At 38.9% G+C, this 16959-nt stretch overlaps 2 protein-coding genes across 6 annotated transcripts in view; one reads left to right on the top strand and one right to left on the bottom strand.

The window, feature by feature from the left end:
• TMEM181 (transmembrane protein 181) overlaps positions 1-12232 on the top strand; it is a 29914-nt gene extending 17682 nt beyond the window's left edge. For all 4 annotated transcript variants that reach the window (XM_015858338.3, XM_015858339.3, XM_015858340.3 and 1 more), the window contains exons 8-17: positions 6-105; positions 811-941; positions 1716-1807; positions 2709-2766; positions 3378-3480; positions 3574-3625; positions 4275-4357; positions 5066-5155; positions 7433-7499; positions 8392-12232. In XM_015858338.3, the coding sequence (XP_015713824.1) occupies positions 6-105; positions 811-941; positions 1716-1807; positions 2709-2766; positions 3378-3480; positions 3574-3625; positions 4275-4357; positions 5066-5155; positions 7433-7499; positions 8392-8470 (855 nt within the window). In that variant the 3' untranslated portion in view covers positions 8471-12232. The remainder of the gene's footprint in view (positions 1-5; positions 106-810; positions 942-1715; positions 1808-2708; positions 2767-3377; positions 3481-3573; positions 3626-4274; positions 4358-5065; positions 5156-7432; positions 7500-8391) is intronic.
• A 773-nt stretch (positions 12233-13005) lies between these two features.
• On the bottom strand, positions 13006-15974 carry DYNLT1 (dynein light chain Tctex-type 1). Of its 2 annotated transcripts, XM_015858342.3 has the most exons (5): positions 15875-15974; positions 15016-15057; positions 13979-14102; positions 13737-13814; positions 13006-13429 (listed from the first exon to the last, which is right to left on the bottom strand). In XM_015858342.3, the coding sequence occupies exons 1-5, from the start codon at positions 15899-15901 to the stop codon at positions 13359-13361; spliced, it is 342 nt and encodes a 113-aa protein (XP_015713828.1). In that variant the 5' UTR covers positions 15902-15974; the 3' UTR covers positions 13006-13358. The 2 variants fall into 2 exon arrangements, with proteins under 2 accessions (XP_015713828.1, XP_085399622.1); XM_085543496.1 differs by lacking the exon at positions 13737-13814.
• Between the last annotated feature and the right edge of the window lie 985 nt (positions 15975-16959).

The raw sequence follows: 16959 nt of genomic DNA on the forward strand, positions 1-16959 counted from the left end.
TTTAGTGTCTGTTTGCACATTCTCTACGAAAATTCTCCATGAGAGACTGGGGTATCGAACAGAAATGGATGTCTATCCTCCTTCCTCTCCTCCTGCTTTACAACGGTACTGGATTTTTTTTTATAAAGCATCTTTAAAAAACAACACAACATCACAAAATAAACAAGAAGAAAGAGAATGCTCAAGTTTGGCCTTGAACTTGAGAGTAGCTGACTATAACGCTTCAGAAAACTAATTTATAAAAGAACAACCCTTATAAAATATGTTAAATTTAAGGTTATAATCAATAGGTTGGCTTTGTTCTTTTCCCTAAACTCCCTTTAAAATTGATTGCAGTAGGAGTCTGCAACCATGCTGATTTTTTCACATATAAATGTAGTTTCTGCATTTGCCTGATGAGCTTTACTTCTGTATTTTTCCAATACTCACACCGTATTTAAAAACAGAAGCTGCCTTTGGTCTTGTGAACTGCATCAATTTCTACCACTTTCTGGCAGTACCGAAAGAATTTTTGTCTTTCAGGTATTCTGTGGTTTATCAGCTAGAAAAATGGTTTAACAGGTCTGATAAAACACAAAGTCTTTCAGAGGTGTTGGCAACTATATATTAGAATAGCTTTACAGACAATTGGAGGTACCATTTTCTTTGCAAATTATTTTAAGATAGAACAAACTCCAATTTCATTTACTGATGTAATTGAAGAAAATCTTTATTTCTTCTTCAGATGGATTCAACTTTACCTTTTATTACTAAAAGACTATTCTCCCTTCTCCCCCTCCCTCCCCCCTCACTTCTTTTCTTTTGTTACAGACCCATTTTTCCCCCTTTCTTTCCTGGTGAACAGTTGGTTTCCTGGAATGCTGGATGACCTATTCCAATCACTGTTTCTGTGTGCGCTTTTATTGTTCTGGCTTTGTGTCTACCATGGTATAAGAGTACAGGTAGGGGTGCAACCATATCAAGCATACTTACTGAAAGGACGGTACTTGTTTATTCAGTTGTCTCAAAAGGTGACAAATCTAAAACCTAATTTAAATATATATATATTGTTTATTTATAAATTTATTTTAATAATTTTATATATTTATATTCATTTATATTTATATATGTTTATAATATTATATATAATGTAATATTATAGATTATACATATAGTATAATTTATTTATGAATTTATAAAATTATTTTTATAATTTAAATATATATATATATATATGAAAATTTTAACCTACAATGTAAGAAACAGAATTAAAATGATTTGTGGTGAAGTAGAATGTATTGAAAATGCCACAGCTAAATGAGATAAATGGAGACATTCCGCTCAAAGCTTTTGCAAGCCAGTCTTTGGAATTATGGTACCGTTGTTCTTGCTTGAAGGCTTTTGTTATTGTTTATGATGGTTGTTCATTTTTAAAACCACTTTAAAATATTGCAAAAAAATGAAATGTCAACTCTGGGGCAGATTCCTGTCATTTCAGTGTCAGTGAAAGATGTGGGACCTTAAAATCAGGATGCCCCAAATCTCTTCTGTATCTTAACTTTAACACAAACGATACAATTTTGTGTATTCTGTAATCAGAAGTACAAGTTCAAAATATCAAAGGTGATTGTCTTAATCTAATTCATCAAATGAAACAAAGGAAATGTTCTTTTATTCTGCTGGGATGGATTCAAATGTGGGTTCTCTCCTTAACCATGCTATTGTTTTATCAACAGGGAGAAAGGAAGTGCTTAACCTTCTATCTGCCCAAATTCCTTATTGTGGGACTGCTGTGGCTTGCTTCTGTTACGTTAGGAGTATGGCAAACGTAAGTAAATTAAAACTGAATGGAAAAGTAATGAACTGAAGTTGTTCAGGAGTGTGAAGACCGTTTGTAATTCTGTCTTTGATTGTGGTAAAGAAATGGAGTTCAAATTATATTTTGTTTTGCAAAATGTGACTGATTTTGAAGATAGAATTCTTCATGGACAGTTTAGTAGTACTTAATTTTATGCATTAGATTAAGAACTGGAAGTCAATATGTCAGTATGGTAGGGCTCCCTCCAACGAACTCTTCCTATGAGCTTTTTCAGTATTTGAAGCGTCAGTTTCCCTGTTCCCACAGTTTAACAAAACTGTTCAGCCTGCACAATTGGTATTAACAGAGCTTAGCCAAGTTATGCATCTCCTTCTCAAGACTGAGTTGATGAGTTCAGTGTTTTTCCTCTTTGTCACTGTTTCAGTCACTTACAAAAAGGTGTCAATATTCCACACAGAAAACTGTCAGTTTTGATATGTTTGTAAACCTCTCCACCATGTTACTCTCAATTGCGTGTCTGTCACTTTATTTCTCAGTATGTATTTCTTGCCGTTGCACATTTTTGAATGTGGTGCAGTTGCAGGATATGTTGGTACTAATGTTTTATCATCAGAATTTGTGTGAAGTAAAGGCTTAAACAGCTCTTATTTCTTGAGTATCATTCTTATTACCAAAGATAAGATTGAAACAGTAACCCCTGAAGGCCTGTAGGAATTTACAAAATTACATATTTTCTAAAAAGATAAAAATAGCATTGCACCAATTTCTACAGCCAAGATCTTTAGTTACAGTCTTTGTGCAGTAACTTTAAACACTTTTTCTGTTAGTAGATTTCCTGGTCTGTGTATTTTTTTGACCTTGTATTTTGTAGTGTTGTAAGTACCAATTATTCATTTTGAATCTTTTCCAGTGTTAATGAAGTACATGATCCTACATATCAATACAGAGTTGACACAGGTAATTTCCAGGTAAGTCAGAAATGTTTCCTTGATGTTCAATTGTCAAATGCCATTATATAATACAATGAGAGCACTTGCTCTCAGTTTTCCACTGAAATCTAACATTTTAGTAAATTGCTGGCCTGTTGATCTTAGTGGGACTAGGGTACTTTCCATTTTGCTTCACATCACACATAGGCTATATTGAATTGAACCCAGTGAGAACGGTAAACTGTCTTGCAATAATCTTGGGTATCTGGAGACTCAACACTGTGTTTTGTCAGGGACTGATGACTGTGGGAACCAACAGATGATTTTCTTTAAGCTTAAGTCAGTGTTGTATATCTTGACTCTTGCGAAGGTCCTCTGTACTAGAAAATTTAAGACTTCCCTATTGAAGAGGAAGATATAATTTATATGGCTTCCTGTATAATTCTCAGGAAATATGTTTGCTTAAAAAAAGTCTACCTTGACATATTCCATCCTCATTTTGTACTTCCTTTCATGAGTATACTTGCCCTGAATAAATGCACCATTATGTACTGTGCTTTGGAAAATTACAATTTCTGTTGCAGGGTACAACTGAAGAAAGCAGAAATAGACCAAACTTTGTTAAATAATAATTAATATTCTTTTCATAGGGAATGAAAATCTTCTTCCTTGTGGTGGCAACCACATATATTCTCTACCTTCTGTTCCTGATAGTGAGAGCATGTTCAGAACTCCGTAACATGCCTTATGTTGGTAAGTATTTGTTTTGATTCTTCTCTAAGCAGGGTGTCTTCTCCTAGATGTAGGAGTAAATTCTCTAATTATCATTTTTCTCAATTTTGTCAGATCTCAGGTTAAAATTCTTGACTGCATTAACCTTCGTAGTGCTCGTCATTAGGTAAGGCTTTTCAGAGAACATTTCTCAGTACTCAAAGTTTTATAACCTTTTCCTTCAAGGCTATAAATATACACTTTTTTGTTAATACACAGTGAAACTAAGAGATGTGCTTTTTCTATATGATCACTTCAGTAATCAATTCATAATTTTTTTAGCCCTTTCTTAAGGCTTTTGTTGACATTTTGTGTATTTCCACTACTGTCGAAGCATACTGGAAGACTTAGTGGAAGATATATTTTGTATTGCTGAGGGGATCACAGTGCTCTGTCGATCTCTTTTGGAGTTTTATGAGCCTTATTCTGTAAAGCAGAAGTTCACGTAGTTTTACGTTGTTGTTTATATCTGTGTCCCCAACTCCAAACAGCTATTTCAAATTGCTGTTTACTTTTGGATCGTCTTTAGTGGGTGAAATATGACAATAATAGACCACTGTTGTTTTTTTCTTTATTAAATTGACTGCTGAATTTAAATCACAAAACAATCATTATTAATTTAGAAATATGAAAACAAAATATGTTTTCAAATAAATGGCATTTTAACATAATTATTTTTTAATCGACTATTGAGCTTACGCTTAAATTTTGCATTCTAAAGGCTCAGTTTACCTATATGCCATTACTTTTCTTTTTTTCCCTCTTGCCCCCCACAGCATTGTTATACTCTATCTACGCTTTGGAGCACAAGTTCTTCAGGACAACTTTGTTGCTGAGCTGTCAACTCATTATCAGAATTATATCCTTGTGTTGTGATGCTGCTCAACTGAGAATATTGATCTGGTTTTCTTTGGGAAGTACTTAAAACAGAGAATCATAGAATCACAAGGTTAGAAAGGACCTACAAGATCATCTAGTCCAACCATCCTCCCTTTACCGTACCTACAGAAAAACCACTAAATCATATCTCCTAGCTCCCTATCCAGATGCCAAAGATGATTTACATAAGGACTGAGTCTGTTGACTTCTAGGTGGGCTTTTGAAACCCTGATCAAAATTGATAGAGCATCATGTCATTATTTTCTAATAGCTATTTCTAATAGCTTAATGAGCTGAGACAGTCTCCGTCTAATTTGTTTGTATCAAACAGACCACAGCTGCATTTGATACTCTTCAAAAGGAATGAAAGCCCACGCTTTCTTTTAGCAGTGTAGACTATTGATCTTTACCATGTTTCGCTACTGAAGAGAAGAACTTATCTCAGCAGATGTTATGTGTGTTAAAACTGAAGATTTATCTTCAGTTAGAACTTTACTTAGAAACAGCTTGAGTATACTAGTTGTCCTTTAATATAAAAAAAAGTGACATTTTGTTCATCCATTTGTGCTCTCAAACTTTATTGTGGTAAACATCCTTCCTGTTGAAGCAGCTTACATACATTTTGGGTCTTGTTTTCAGAGTTTATGTGAATGGAGCTATATTGAGTAAAATCCTTGACACTTTCTACCAGCAGAGTTCTTATCATTTTATGGTTTACTGAACTTCTATCTCTACACGTTAGCCTTCGTGTATTCCCCCTCGAAGAATGCACTATACGGTAAGTGAAAAGCAATTCATAGTATTGTAGAATGGCCTGGATTGAAAAGGACCACAATGATCATCTAGTTTCAACCTTCCTGCTATGTGCAGGGTTGCCAACCACCAGACCAGGCTGCCCAGAGACACATCCGGCCTGGCCTTGAATGCCTGCAGGGATGGGGCATCCACAAAATCCTTGGGCAGCCTGTTCCAGTGTGTCACCACCTTCTGTGTGGAAAAACTTCCTCCTAATCTCTAATCTAAATCTCTCCTTTCTCAGTTTAAAACCATACCCTCTTGTCCTGTCACTATCCACCCTCAAAAACAGCCATTCTCCTTCCTGTTTATATGCTCCCTTCAAATTCTGCAGTGAGGTCTCCCTGGAGCCTTCTCATCTCCAAGCTAAACAAGCCGAGTTTCCGCAACCTGTCCTCATAGGAGAGGTGCTCCAGCCCTCTGATCATCTTAGTGGTCCTCCTCTGGTTCTGCTCCAAGAGCTCCATATCCTTCTTGTACTGGGGACCCTAGGCCTGGATGCAGTACTCCAGATGGGGCCTCACAAGAGCTGGATAGAGGGGGGCAATCACCTCCCTCTCCCTGCTGGCCATTCCTCTTTTAATGCAGCCCAGAATACAGTTGGCCTTCCAGGCTGCAAGTGCACACTGCTGGCTCATGTCCTGATGGATGAGAAGCTGGACCCCCAAGTCCTTCTCCACAGGGATGCTTCAAGGATATCTTCCCCTCTATTTGTATAAATACCTGGGATTGGCCTGACCCAGGTGCAGCTCCCTATACTTAGCCTTACTGAATCTCAGTTGTCTGGTAAACTTATATGACAAGGGTTCTCATGTTAGAACATACTATGTAACATCTTTATATGCTTTCTTGTCTCATTAATTTCAATTTGCTTTGCACTTACAGAAGCTGTGTTGCTCCTGAGTAGTTTAGTATTGGAAATTTGAAGGAATACTGAAATGTTGACAACTAATTGGCTTGACTTGAATTCTTACACTTTTTTGATGGAGCTTATAGTAAATATGTATGCAAATACTGCTCTAACTTTTGAGCTGACTCGCAGGCAATCCTTAAAGAGCAAGAGTACTTCATTCATACTTTGTTATAACAGTAAGGTTAATACATCTACATGCTGGCAAACATGACTGAAATATGAAAAACAGGCTAATGGACATGTAGGAGTTAAGCTGCTCCCTATCTTGTTGGGATCTTGAGGAATCTGAGGGGGCTTGCTGTGGGAGAGGGTTGCGCAGAGCCCATTTGAAAGGGAGGCAAAGGATTAAATCTGTGGCACTTTTTTGCCTTCCTATCTATAGGATATAATCTGTCTCACATAGTAATTATAATACATTGTTCCTATCTAACAGATAAAGATGCTGTAAAGCACAAACTTATACAGGGTGCATTCTCTGCTTTAAGCACTGCGTTTAAAATACCCTGGGAGTTATGATTTAGGAATGCAGTAGATTGTGAAGCTGGCTCTTTCTCTAGACTTTTTTTCTGTGTTGAGATTGATTGTACTGTTGCAGGAAGATGCCGGTTTTTGTTAAGGAAGACAAGTGGGGAGGTGAAGATAAAAGGTTGCAAGAAGTATTAATCTGCAGAAGTTGCAAAGTAAAAACCTGCTAGAAAAAAGGATGCTTTTAGCAAATTGATGGGTTGGACTCTATCGCATATAGTTTAAAACAGCAGCTGTCAGCAATAGATAGTACAGAAATTCATAGTTTTAAGGCAGGGCGGAGAGATTTGTCATAAATAGCCAATGGAAAGTACGTACCTTCCTTTTGTCTCACAATAAAGTTACAAGTCCTTCCTTCATCAATTACAAGGATGGAAAAGGGCCAGCAAGTTGTTGATTTACAGCTTTGGTCCACTGCATTTATAACTTAGAACAAACAAGGTCATTAAGTCTGTGCTTTAAAAAAAAAATATATGAACACTGGAATAATGAAAATGGTCAAATATGACTTACCTGTTTGCAAATTAAAGCAATATGGCATGAAACTGAACAAGGGAGGAGATCCACTTATACAACATGGAGAGTATGCATCTGAAAATATGAAGAAACATTATGTCATTTTGTAAGATGTTAAGAACTCCATGATGTTGTGGGCTGAAGGGTGGAGAATTTAAAGGAAAGAATTCTTAGGTATAGTCTTGTGAAGCTGTTGTCATGATTGCCTTGTAAGTTTTTGAGTCTGTTGATTCAGTGTTGGAGTGAAAGTGCAGCTGTGGTTCTAAATTTGATGTGTTAAATTAACCCTTATTTGTATTTTTCCAGAATCGCAGTTGAAGGATAATCCTGCTTTTTCAATGCTGAATGATTCAGACGATGATGTGATTTACGGGTAAGATTGTAAAATACGTTTGCTGCTTGTCGTGTGTTATTTCTGTAATACTCTTTTCCTTCTTAATTGAATAACTGAAGACTTCATAGATTATTAGTGGAAGTAGGCTGCTTGTGTAACAGAAGCAACTTATTCTGAAAGAGAAATACAATGAGAATGTGTATTGTTTTGATTATTTTGGTTTTCTTTTCGTTTTGGTTTCTCAAAGGAATTGCAAAGGCGCTGATACAAATGGGTAAGTTGGTATTTAGAATAGAATGGGTCACAGAATGAAGACAGCAAGATATGTGAATGGAAAGGAATTCCTTCCAAGCTGGGAATGATTGGAGGAATCAGGGAGTTAGCTAGGGGGCAACTCATATGGAAATGCTACAGAGAGGGATAATGGTCCATCTTATGTCTCCATCACTTATCTAAATAGCAATAACCAAATGTAGCAAAATTTTCAGGGCTTGTGGGAGTTCATGTAACGTAAAAACTATAGTAGCAGATGGAAATGTACCAGGCCAGGCTTTCCTGTGCTAGTGGTTTAATACTGCTGTAACCTGAACAAGCAAGTGCTAGAGTAGCTGTGTGCACTGTCTGAAGTGGCTTGCCTTCATTTAGGTACCTGAATAATGGAGTAGCAGTAGTGCCAGCTTGCTTGCATACTAATCCTTGTCAGTAGTGGTTTGTAGCTACTGAAGTAATTTTTACTGTATATCAGTCTCTGGAGAGAAGTCAGGCATACTTTTCATAACCCCAGAAAGAAGCAGGAGAAACACAAAAATACAAACCTCTTACTCAAGTAACAATTCAGTGCCTCATTGTATTTTAGAACTTGGTCTTATTTTAGACTTACAAGCTGATTGTCACATTCAGAAGTTTAAAAAAAACCAAACCTATTTCACAGGAGCGACTATGAAGAAATGCCACTTCAGAATGGCCAAGCTATTAGAGCCAAGTTTAAAGAGGAATCGGACAGTGACTGATGGAGTGATTTTGATATAGACTTGTTCAGCTGGAATTAAAGATATCTTGAAGTTTTCCTAGAGGGACCACTTCCTTGGATTATTTACAGTCTGCTGTCATCTGAACAAGGAATTCCAGAAGGGTGTTCTGCTTCTGCTTACAGAGGTAAAGCTGAAAAGAAAAGAATGCTTGAAAAGGTTGTGGTGGGAACTCAAGGAAACCAAAATTTATATGCATCTTATAAAATGCCTGATGGCAGGATGTCTCTGGACTAACGTTTAAGTCTGTGTCCATTTCAAGGTGTCACAGATCATGTACTGATTTTAAAATTGCTTCTTTGCTGCTTGGTGGTTTGTCATTGTTCCCCCTCCCGTTAGGATAATGTAGAACAGAGCATCTTAAACCTCTTGTGTTTTTGCTATCTCCTTTTCTGTTGTTCACTGCTGTATGAAGTGCCTCTTTTTTTTCCTTTCAGTTTTCTACCTTAGTCATTTGGGCTGGAGGCAGGGAAAGATGTGCTTTAAGGTTCTCCCCTCTGCCTCCATTTTTTTTTTTAATTTATTTTATTTTTAGAAATGCAGGAAAACAAAAGCTTCCCATTCCTCCTAAGAGGCGGTATAGACTTCATACCATTCTTTTAACTCGTTTAAATGGATTTAGCAGATACATTCTAAGTGTGGGATATGTGCAAATAGTCAAGTTCTAGTGAGCAAAAATGGGCTGTGGTCCAAAGTTATTTGCATGATACAGGTTTCATAGCGTGCTTTATCAACCCAGCAAACCAGTTTGTTTTGTTGTTGGGTTTTTTTTTTCCAGCAGCCCTTTTAACAGAAAATATTTAGGCAGCAATAAACCTCAGAAGGAAGTCAGAACATTTGCGTGTGTGTGTTCTGGAGGAGATTGTTACACTTACAAGAATATAGTATAAAGTTCCGTGGAGAAGTATGACTTCATATTTCCAAACATTTCATTTTAGATGCTTTTTCTACATCAGGCTTTTTCAGGAAGTTGTATTTGTTGGCAGTTAACGTGCATTCTGGGAACAATTACGGGTGCTGATGCCTCCAAGTTGCTTAATAGCTTTTGAGCACGTTCTGTGCATAGCTCAACTTCTCTGTCATGCCATAGTTGCCAGCAGTACTGCTTGGAATTTTCACCCATACGTTTTATGGTTCTGTATTCCAGTTTGTGCTGGAACAGTTATTTGGGAATGCAGCATTCCTCGTATAGTGCTGCTGCTTCTAGTGCTGCTGCTTCTCTGTTTGAAAGCAGTTTTTCTCCCACACTAACATTCAGCTCTATATTTATGTGGATGCTGTTGGTTTCCAACTGCTTCTGTATTTTCAGGGACTTGACCAGTCTCTTTAAAAAATAGATTTATAACCGTAATGTACTTTTGTAACATTTCTCTGCCCTCTTACTGTAGAAAAGATATATTAGGCAGAAAATGGTGCTGGCTTATACTAGTAAATCATGCTTATGACAGAACTAGTCTAAGCAGAGCAGTGCAATGAAGTTGCACTAAGCTTACTGAATCACACTGGGGGGGGGAGGGGAGGAGGTGTAGATTTATTCTGCATTTGTGCAGCTGGTTTAGGCTGTTGCAGCACAATATCGTCCTTGTAGCTGTTCAAGAGCATTAAGGGAAGACTTTGCAGGGTAGCGGTTTACTTACAGATGATCAAAGGAACCGCTTCACGTGGTTGCAAATCTGTTGTCATAAAAAATAGTTGAGATTTAAATCTGCACTCTGTTAGAGAGATGTGGTAAGATTTTATGCGTCTGTGTAATATGTAATTTTTGAGGATGTTTGGAATATACAGCTTTGTGTACCAAGTTATTGTTTGTTAGAAGCCAAAGCACTATTGATGTATGGCTAAAGCAAGGAAACAGGGTGAAGGGGGCTGGGAAGAAAGGGTCGAGGAAGAGGGAGAGTTTTTAGTTTTGTTGTTAATTGGTGTCCATTTAGAAGAACATGCAGGGAAACATTACAGAGATGTATCAAGTTGGTGGGTTTTTTGTTAACAAACTCTAGGAAGCCATACTTCCAACATTTTCTTTTAGACATTTTTAACCTCAAAGAGATGATCCTAATCTCATATTATTCCTTATGTGATCTTCTTGGGGCTTACAGTTGTTTGAATTTGCACAGTTATGCTCCAAAGCCGACCAGATGTTTGTTGCGTACCCCAGGCCCCTTTCACTTGCACTGAAGTGAGTACAGAAATTAGGTTTTCAAAACTTCATGTCCTTACCTATTCAAACCTTTTTGACTGCCGTATTGTTTAATTCTGAGTTGTAAGATACTTGATTTGACAATGTGTGCAAAGTGTACTGTTTATTATCACAGTCTGAGCTGGTTGTTACAGTCAAACCTCAAGTACAGTGTCATTGCCTAAAACTATTTTAAATATAAGTGTTTGAGGCCAGGTTGGATGGGGCCCTGGGCAGCCTAGTCTAGTATTGAACTGGGAGGCTGGTGGGCCTTGCCTGTTGCAGGACGTAGGAGATTTGTGATCCTTGAGGTCCCTTCCAACCTGGGTCATTCTGTGATTATTTCTAAGTTGTTCTCAGCCTGTTTCACTTGCCCCTTTGTCTACCTTAACTTTTCCACATAACTACCTTTGAAATGAAAGTTGGGAAGCTCAGATGGAGATATAGGTGCTTCAAATTAAGTGGCCCACTATAAAAATAACTTGTTAATTTCCTTTAGAGATCGCCTAAGCAGCGTTTACCATACAAAACAGTAATAGCAAGCTTGACTGGAGAACTGTCATAGGAAATACTATTCATAATGGAAAAAGTGAAGCAGATCTGCTAGCAAGATATCTCAGCTTCACTCCCCTTATGGTACTTGAGGTACTTGCAAACAGCTTGGGAGTAGGTGGCGTAAATTCACCACCAAGTAATGGATTATAACCTAAGGATAAAACAGGAGAGATCTGGATACGAAGCCAGGTTAGGCACTATTTTTGTTAAAAAATAGTTCCCTATCAGAGCTTGAAAAACAGAGTTACCACAGATGTAGTGCTGCTGCTCTCCAGGAGATGCCTGCTAGTAAGTAACTGCAAGACTTCTGTGTCCATTGTGATCAAGATGGGACTTCCAAGGAAGGAATCAGTTATAGTTGAGTATGAACCCATTCACGGCAGCTGTTTTCCACAGCATGCGCTTTAAATGGAGTCGGTGTTAGGAGTGGTTGGAAACTTTCCTGGTACTGGCAAAGAATAAGTAGCATAAGGTTCAACATATGTAAGGAAGTCCAGCAAACCTATGAAACTAATGTTGTTTGAAAAAAGAAAATGAAGGATGTTTCCAGCTAGGAAAGACTTTAATCTATCTCCTACCTCTGAGCCAAAAGACAGCTTTGTATCCAGTCACCTAGTTTTCACCCACTTCCTTCTGTGTATGCCAGTAAGAAACTTTGCATTACTGTAAAATTTTTTTTTTAAGAGGTTTGTAAATATGTAAAATGAAGCTGAAATATGGAGTATTTGTGTACCAAAATGGTATAATACGTGTAAGATAAATGCTCTGTTTAATGAGAAGCTGTAAATTAAATGCTGCTTTGACAAAGCGTGCATGGGCCCACGTTAAATATTCTGTGTCTAGAGGTTGTATTAAGGACAGCAAATTATCTGTTAAGTTGGAAAGCATCATCCTAGTCTTGAATACGAACCAAAAAACACTACTTCAAGCAGGAGTTGAGAATGGAGTTTCTTGGAAGGCTTCACATGCGAAATCATTGTTAAATATGTTCATAATAAAGTTTTGTATCTTTATCTCGTCTTGGTTTTTATTTTCCTTCTGTATTACTACCTACTGTTTTCACTTTGTGTGTATTTTATGAGTATTCAAACTTGGTTACATGGATTGGAGGCTGTTTGCACACATTAACCAGGGAATTTTGGTGATGGTTTGTTTGCAGACAGTCTTGAGTTGACAGACTTTGAAACATCTCATACAGCTTCCTAACTGTAAGGAAGTGCCTATCACTCATGTTTTCTTAACTAGACAACTATCTTCCTAATCTACAAAGTGGTGACAAGGCAGCACGTTTGTCAGCAGCATTGTAGTTCATAGAAGCAGTCTTAAAATGGTAGTGTATCAGAACTCATTGTCTTTTTGATCAGAAAATAAGTCTTGCTCTAGTTTCCTGCTAAACCTTCTATACTTAACGCAGTGACTGAATGCATCAGCAAGTGATTTCTTACATATAGCTTGCTAAGCACTTCTAGAATGCTAAAAACTTGCCTATTTTTAAAATGCAGACATTGATTTGTTGCTCTTCTCTGCCTTAGATGCTGTATAAGCTGATTAAACAGGTCCCAAACTTTCCTATAAGGTGCCTCTATTTCTTGGAATACGTTGAAGTGAGGTGTAGTCTAGGTATGTATCTAAACTATATTAATATAAAGCTATTATTATTTATAATAATTATTCATATTAATATAAAACTATTAAACTATATTAATATAGTTTAGAGAGGTAACAGATGTGTAACTCTTAAGAAATTCCAACAGGCTGAAGTTATTTAAATGAGTCACACCACTGGTTATGAATTTCAATAATTTAATGCTAACCAAGAGTACAAAGTGTGAAAGTTTGTGTCTTATTTAATTTGGTTTTAAAAAAGAAATCTAGAGAAAATGCTTCCGCTGCAGCTGATTTCAGTATTAGCACCTTAAAGAGAAGTTCTTTGAAGATTTAAGACAGTGTGGCAACACCAGTACAATACTGAAAATACAAACACAAACCATGTAACAGCATGTTTTCACATCTGAGAAACGTTACAGAAAAAGTACATTTAAAATTGGAAGTTGTTCAGTGCATTCACAGTTTGAGCAGAGATGGAATCAAGTGTCGCCAGAGTAGAAAAGAACTGAAGTACAACTGGTCCCAAGGCAATCATATTGCGAGTCCAAAGGCACTGACAATACAGTACATGGTCTTATTCTCCCATCTCACAGTGCAGGTTCCTACAAGTACAAAACAAAGCTTTCAGAGACAGAAGAAAGTTGCAGTGACTTTAATATTCAAATGCATGCTTCTATATGCATGTTTATTTGCTGTTTAAGAACCTTACAAAGGAAGCTTTTGCAACAGCTAAGCATCCCACGTTACCATTTATTAGTCATTATCACAGCGATGGGGAACAATACAAAACTATGCTATTACTCCAAAACTACAGCACTCAATTCTAAAATAAAAAATCTATGCTGCTTAGTTTCAGGAGGATTAGTATTAAAGTTGCAAACTGAAGCATCCAGCAGTGCAGCTCCTTACCATCACTGGAGTTGTCCCAAAAGCAAGAGCTTGCTGTGTGTAGCCCAGCGCCATTCTTTTGCATAATCACACAGGTCACTGTTTGTCAGCAGAGAAGCTTTTATTAATGTATTGCTATCATTGATATTTAGCAACATTTATACTCGTTACAGCACACGTATCCACACACATACAGACATGCATGCTTACAAGTACTAAACAGACGGTGCCACCTTTATTGGAAAACAGAAAGCTGAGCTCACCAATATACTTGAAAGGTTTCCCCAGCTTGGTGAGTTGGCTTAGAGATTGTTCCACCACGCTTGTTGTCCACTGGTTCACCTTGCTGTGCTGGTAGGCATTGCCACCTATTGCACTTTCTATGGCCTGTGGGTAACAAACGCTTAAGTTACATTGCTGTCAGTCTACAAAGATCCCATTAACTCATCTGAATGTGGAACACTGAGGACAGAAGTAGACCTAAATACTATTCAGGATTGTTGGAAGCGTTTTAAAACGCTGCAGAAGTTGTAATTCAGAGTTTGAAGCAGACACGGAAGTTATAATTGCATATTCCTTCCTCCTCTTCGTTTTGTGCTATCTTTATTCTTCATTAGTAATTCCTATCCCAGTAATTCCTATTCCAGCCTGAGTTATGAAAAGGGTCTCACGTTTAAACAGTCCTGAACAGAACAGCAGCTCATTCACAGATACTATTCTATAGAAATACCGTATGGAGTTTTCAGCAGTCATTTTTGAGGGGATAAGGACCAAAATCAAAACAAAAGACTCGTGTAACTTTTGGTTACTAACAGAGCAGACGCCATTAGTCAAACAATCCGGTTTACTGATGAGGAAAGCTCTTTTAATGCAGCTTTATTTGTGTCCTAAAGTTGCATGTTTCTTATCATTACGTTTTTCTGGCAGAAGCTGTTCAAGAAGTAACTACCAAAGTACTTCAGATTCAAAGGAGACAGGAGTGCCTATAGCAGAGCATGCCCACCCACTTTCCAGGCCCGCCTACTCTGCAATAGGAACTGGACACAGAAAACAAACCTCCTCTTAGCAACAAGAATTAGTTCCTTAGCAACAAGGATTAGTTCAATCATTTCAAACAAACTATTCAACAAACAAACAAAGCCTAGGTATCATTTTCAATGGCTAAATTAATCTCTAATTACCTATGCCTCAATAATAGCCCAACTAATGTGTAACACAATTCCAGGTAACAGATTTCCTTGAATGCTTTTTAGCACACAGCGTATTCTATCCCCGCACCACAGTGAGAATGTTAGCTTACCTCTTTAATGATGTTACTGACTTCATCGACGACAAAAGATGTCTACAAAAGAATTGTAAATCATCAGTGCACACACACTTCTACATACACAGTTACAATGTCTTTAAGAAAATGCACGCTAAAAGCTTAATTTATGCATGTTAGGTTTCTTGTGAGCCAGATGCAGAGTCTGGCATAGCTCATAGTTACTCCCTGAACCCAGTCAAGGGAACATTGTTAACAAAGTAATCAAAAGCGACAGATGAATTAACATTGACACTGAGTTAAAGCTCCCAGATTTTAATTGGAAAGCTTCATAAAATAACGCATACAGCATTTCTGTCCACATGTAAACTCATCTGACAGTAAGCACTGATGTCTGCGGCTCAGACACGGCTCACAGCTGAATGAAACCGACATGTCAGAGCAGTGACACAGACCGAGCATCGATTTACAGCTCAAGGAGAAGCTGTCACGACGATTTCAGCCGGCGATATAAAGAAAAACGCCTCCTGGAAACCAGTGTGTGCATTCCCTGCTGCCTTGAAAGCAGGGAAAGCCTTGCAAGCTCCAGGAGGAGGATGAACCCTCCAGGGATGAACCCTCCAGGGATGGGGCACCCTGATGCTCAGCACAGCGCAGAACCAGGACAAAGCAGCGCGATCCGACACAGCTCCGTCCCTTCGGCTGCTCTGCTATTGTCTGCCCGACTCACAGCGGACAAGCCTAACAACAAAGCAGCATCGCCCATTCCCAGCCCATGGGGGCTCCCAGCGGCCCAGGGCGTTCTGAAATTAGAACACAAGACCCTCCACGGGCCGACAGCCTCCTGAAGGAAAACGCAGGGCAACCCCATTGCCACCCTACCCCCGGCCGTTACCTCCTCCCCCGCCTGGAACTCGTCCATGGTCGCTCCGCAGCCCCTCGCACCGTAACCACCCTGTCGGCACCGCCCCGCTCTCCACCACGCGCCTCGCACTGCGCATGCGCGGCCGCTTCCCACTCGCCCTCGCAGCGCTGGTCTGCTGTGCGCATGCGCACTTGGCGCCGGTCCGTGCTTAAGAGGCGGCGGTGCGCCTGCGCACTGTGAGGGTCGGGTGCGTAGCAACGGGGGGCGCTGCGTCAGTGTGTTGGTGTAGGCCGCGGGTGGAGCTACGTGGCTTCGTTCCCACAGCCGGGCTTAATGAGCCTCCTGCTGACTGTACTTACACACAGAATCACAGAATGACCCGGGTTGGAAGGGACCTCAAGGATCATGTAGTTCCAACCCCCCTGCCTGGCAGGGCCACCAAACATACACCTTTACTAGATCAGGTTGCCCAGGGCCCCGTCCAACCTGGCCTTGAACACCTCCAAGGACGGGGCATCCACAACCTCCCTGGGCAGCCTGTTCCAGGGCCTAACCACTCTCCTAGTGAAGAACTTCCCCCTAACATCCAACCTAAATCTTCCCTCTTTTAACTTAAAAACATTTCCCCTAGTTACACTGCATGGCTTATTTCAGTGAGTTAAAATTCTGCCCCAACTGAAGGCTCAGGTTATCCTGCCTGTTTTGTTTGGCAGCACTGTGCCTTTGGCTGTTACAATCTCTTGAGCAATACAGCTGAATATGATTGGGCTCAGTGTGCACAGGTGGAAATACTTGAACCTAAGGTGTTTTCAAGACTGCAGGTGGATTCATTTTGCCACATGAGTAGAATTGCAGTGCTTGATTTAATATCTAAAACTAGTATTCCTTCCAGCATCAAGACACTAAGGGCTTCTTTCTTCCAGCATCAAGACACTGAGGGCTTCTAAAGTCTGTGTATGGTTTATCCGATAGAGTTAATCTGTAATAAAGGGCTGAGTTTTTCCTTTTGAACAGAAAACTGCTGATGAGACAAGCAGCATTTTCTGTGCAAGTTCTGGGGTTAGTAGTATTGTCGTATCTATGGTATCAGAAAAAGAAATTACGAAGAACTCAAC

Source organism: Coturnix japonica, chromosome 3 (genome assembly GCF_054131305.1).
Source record: "Coturnix japonica strain WE chromosome 3, WE-NBRP24, whole genome shotgun sequence".
NCBI lineage: Eukaryota > Metazoa > Chordata > Aves > Galliformes > Phasianidae > Coturnix > Coturnix japonica.

Excerpts from the sequence above, each read along its gene's own strand:
- DYNLT1 (XM_015858342.3), bottom strand. The coding sequence starts at position 15,901 with ATGGACGAGTTCCAGGCGGGGGAGGAG. Across the intron at positions 13,815-13,978 it reads GAAACCTTTCAAGTATATTG|TGACCTGTGTGATTATGCAA; the intron begins GTGAGCTCAGCT and ends GCTGACAAACAG. Across the intron at positions 13,430-13,736 it reads TTGGGACAACTCCAGTGATG|GAACCTGCACTGTGAGATGG; the intron begins GTAAGGAGCTGC and ends TTGTACTTGTAG.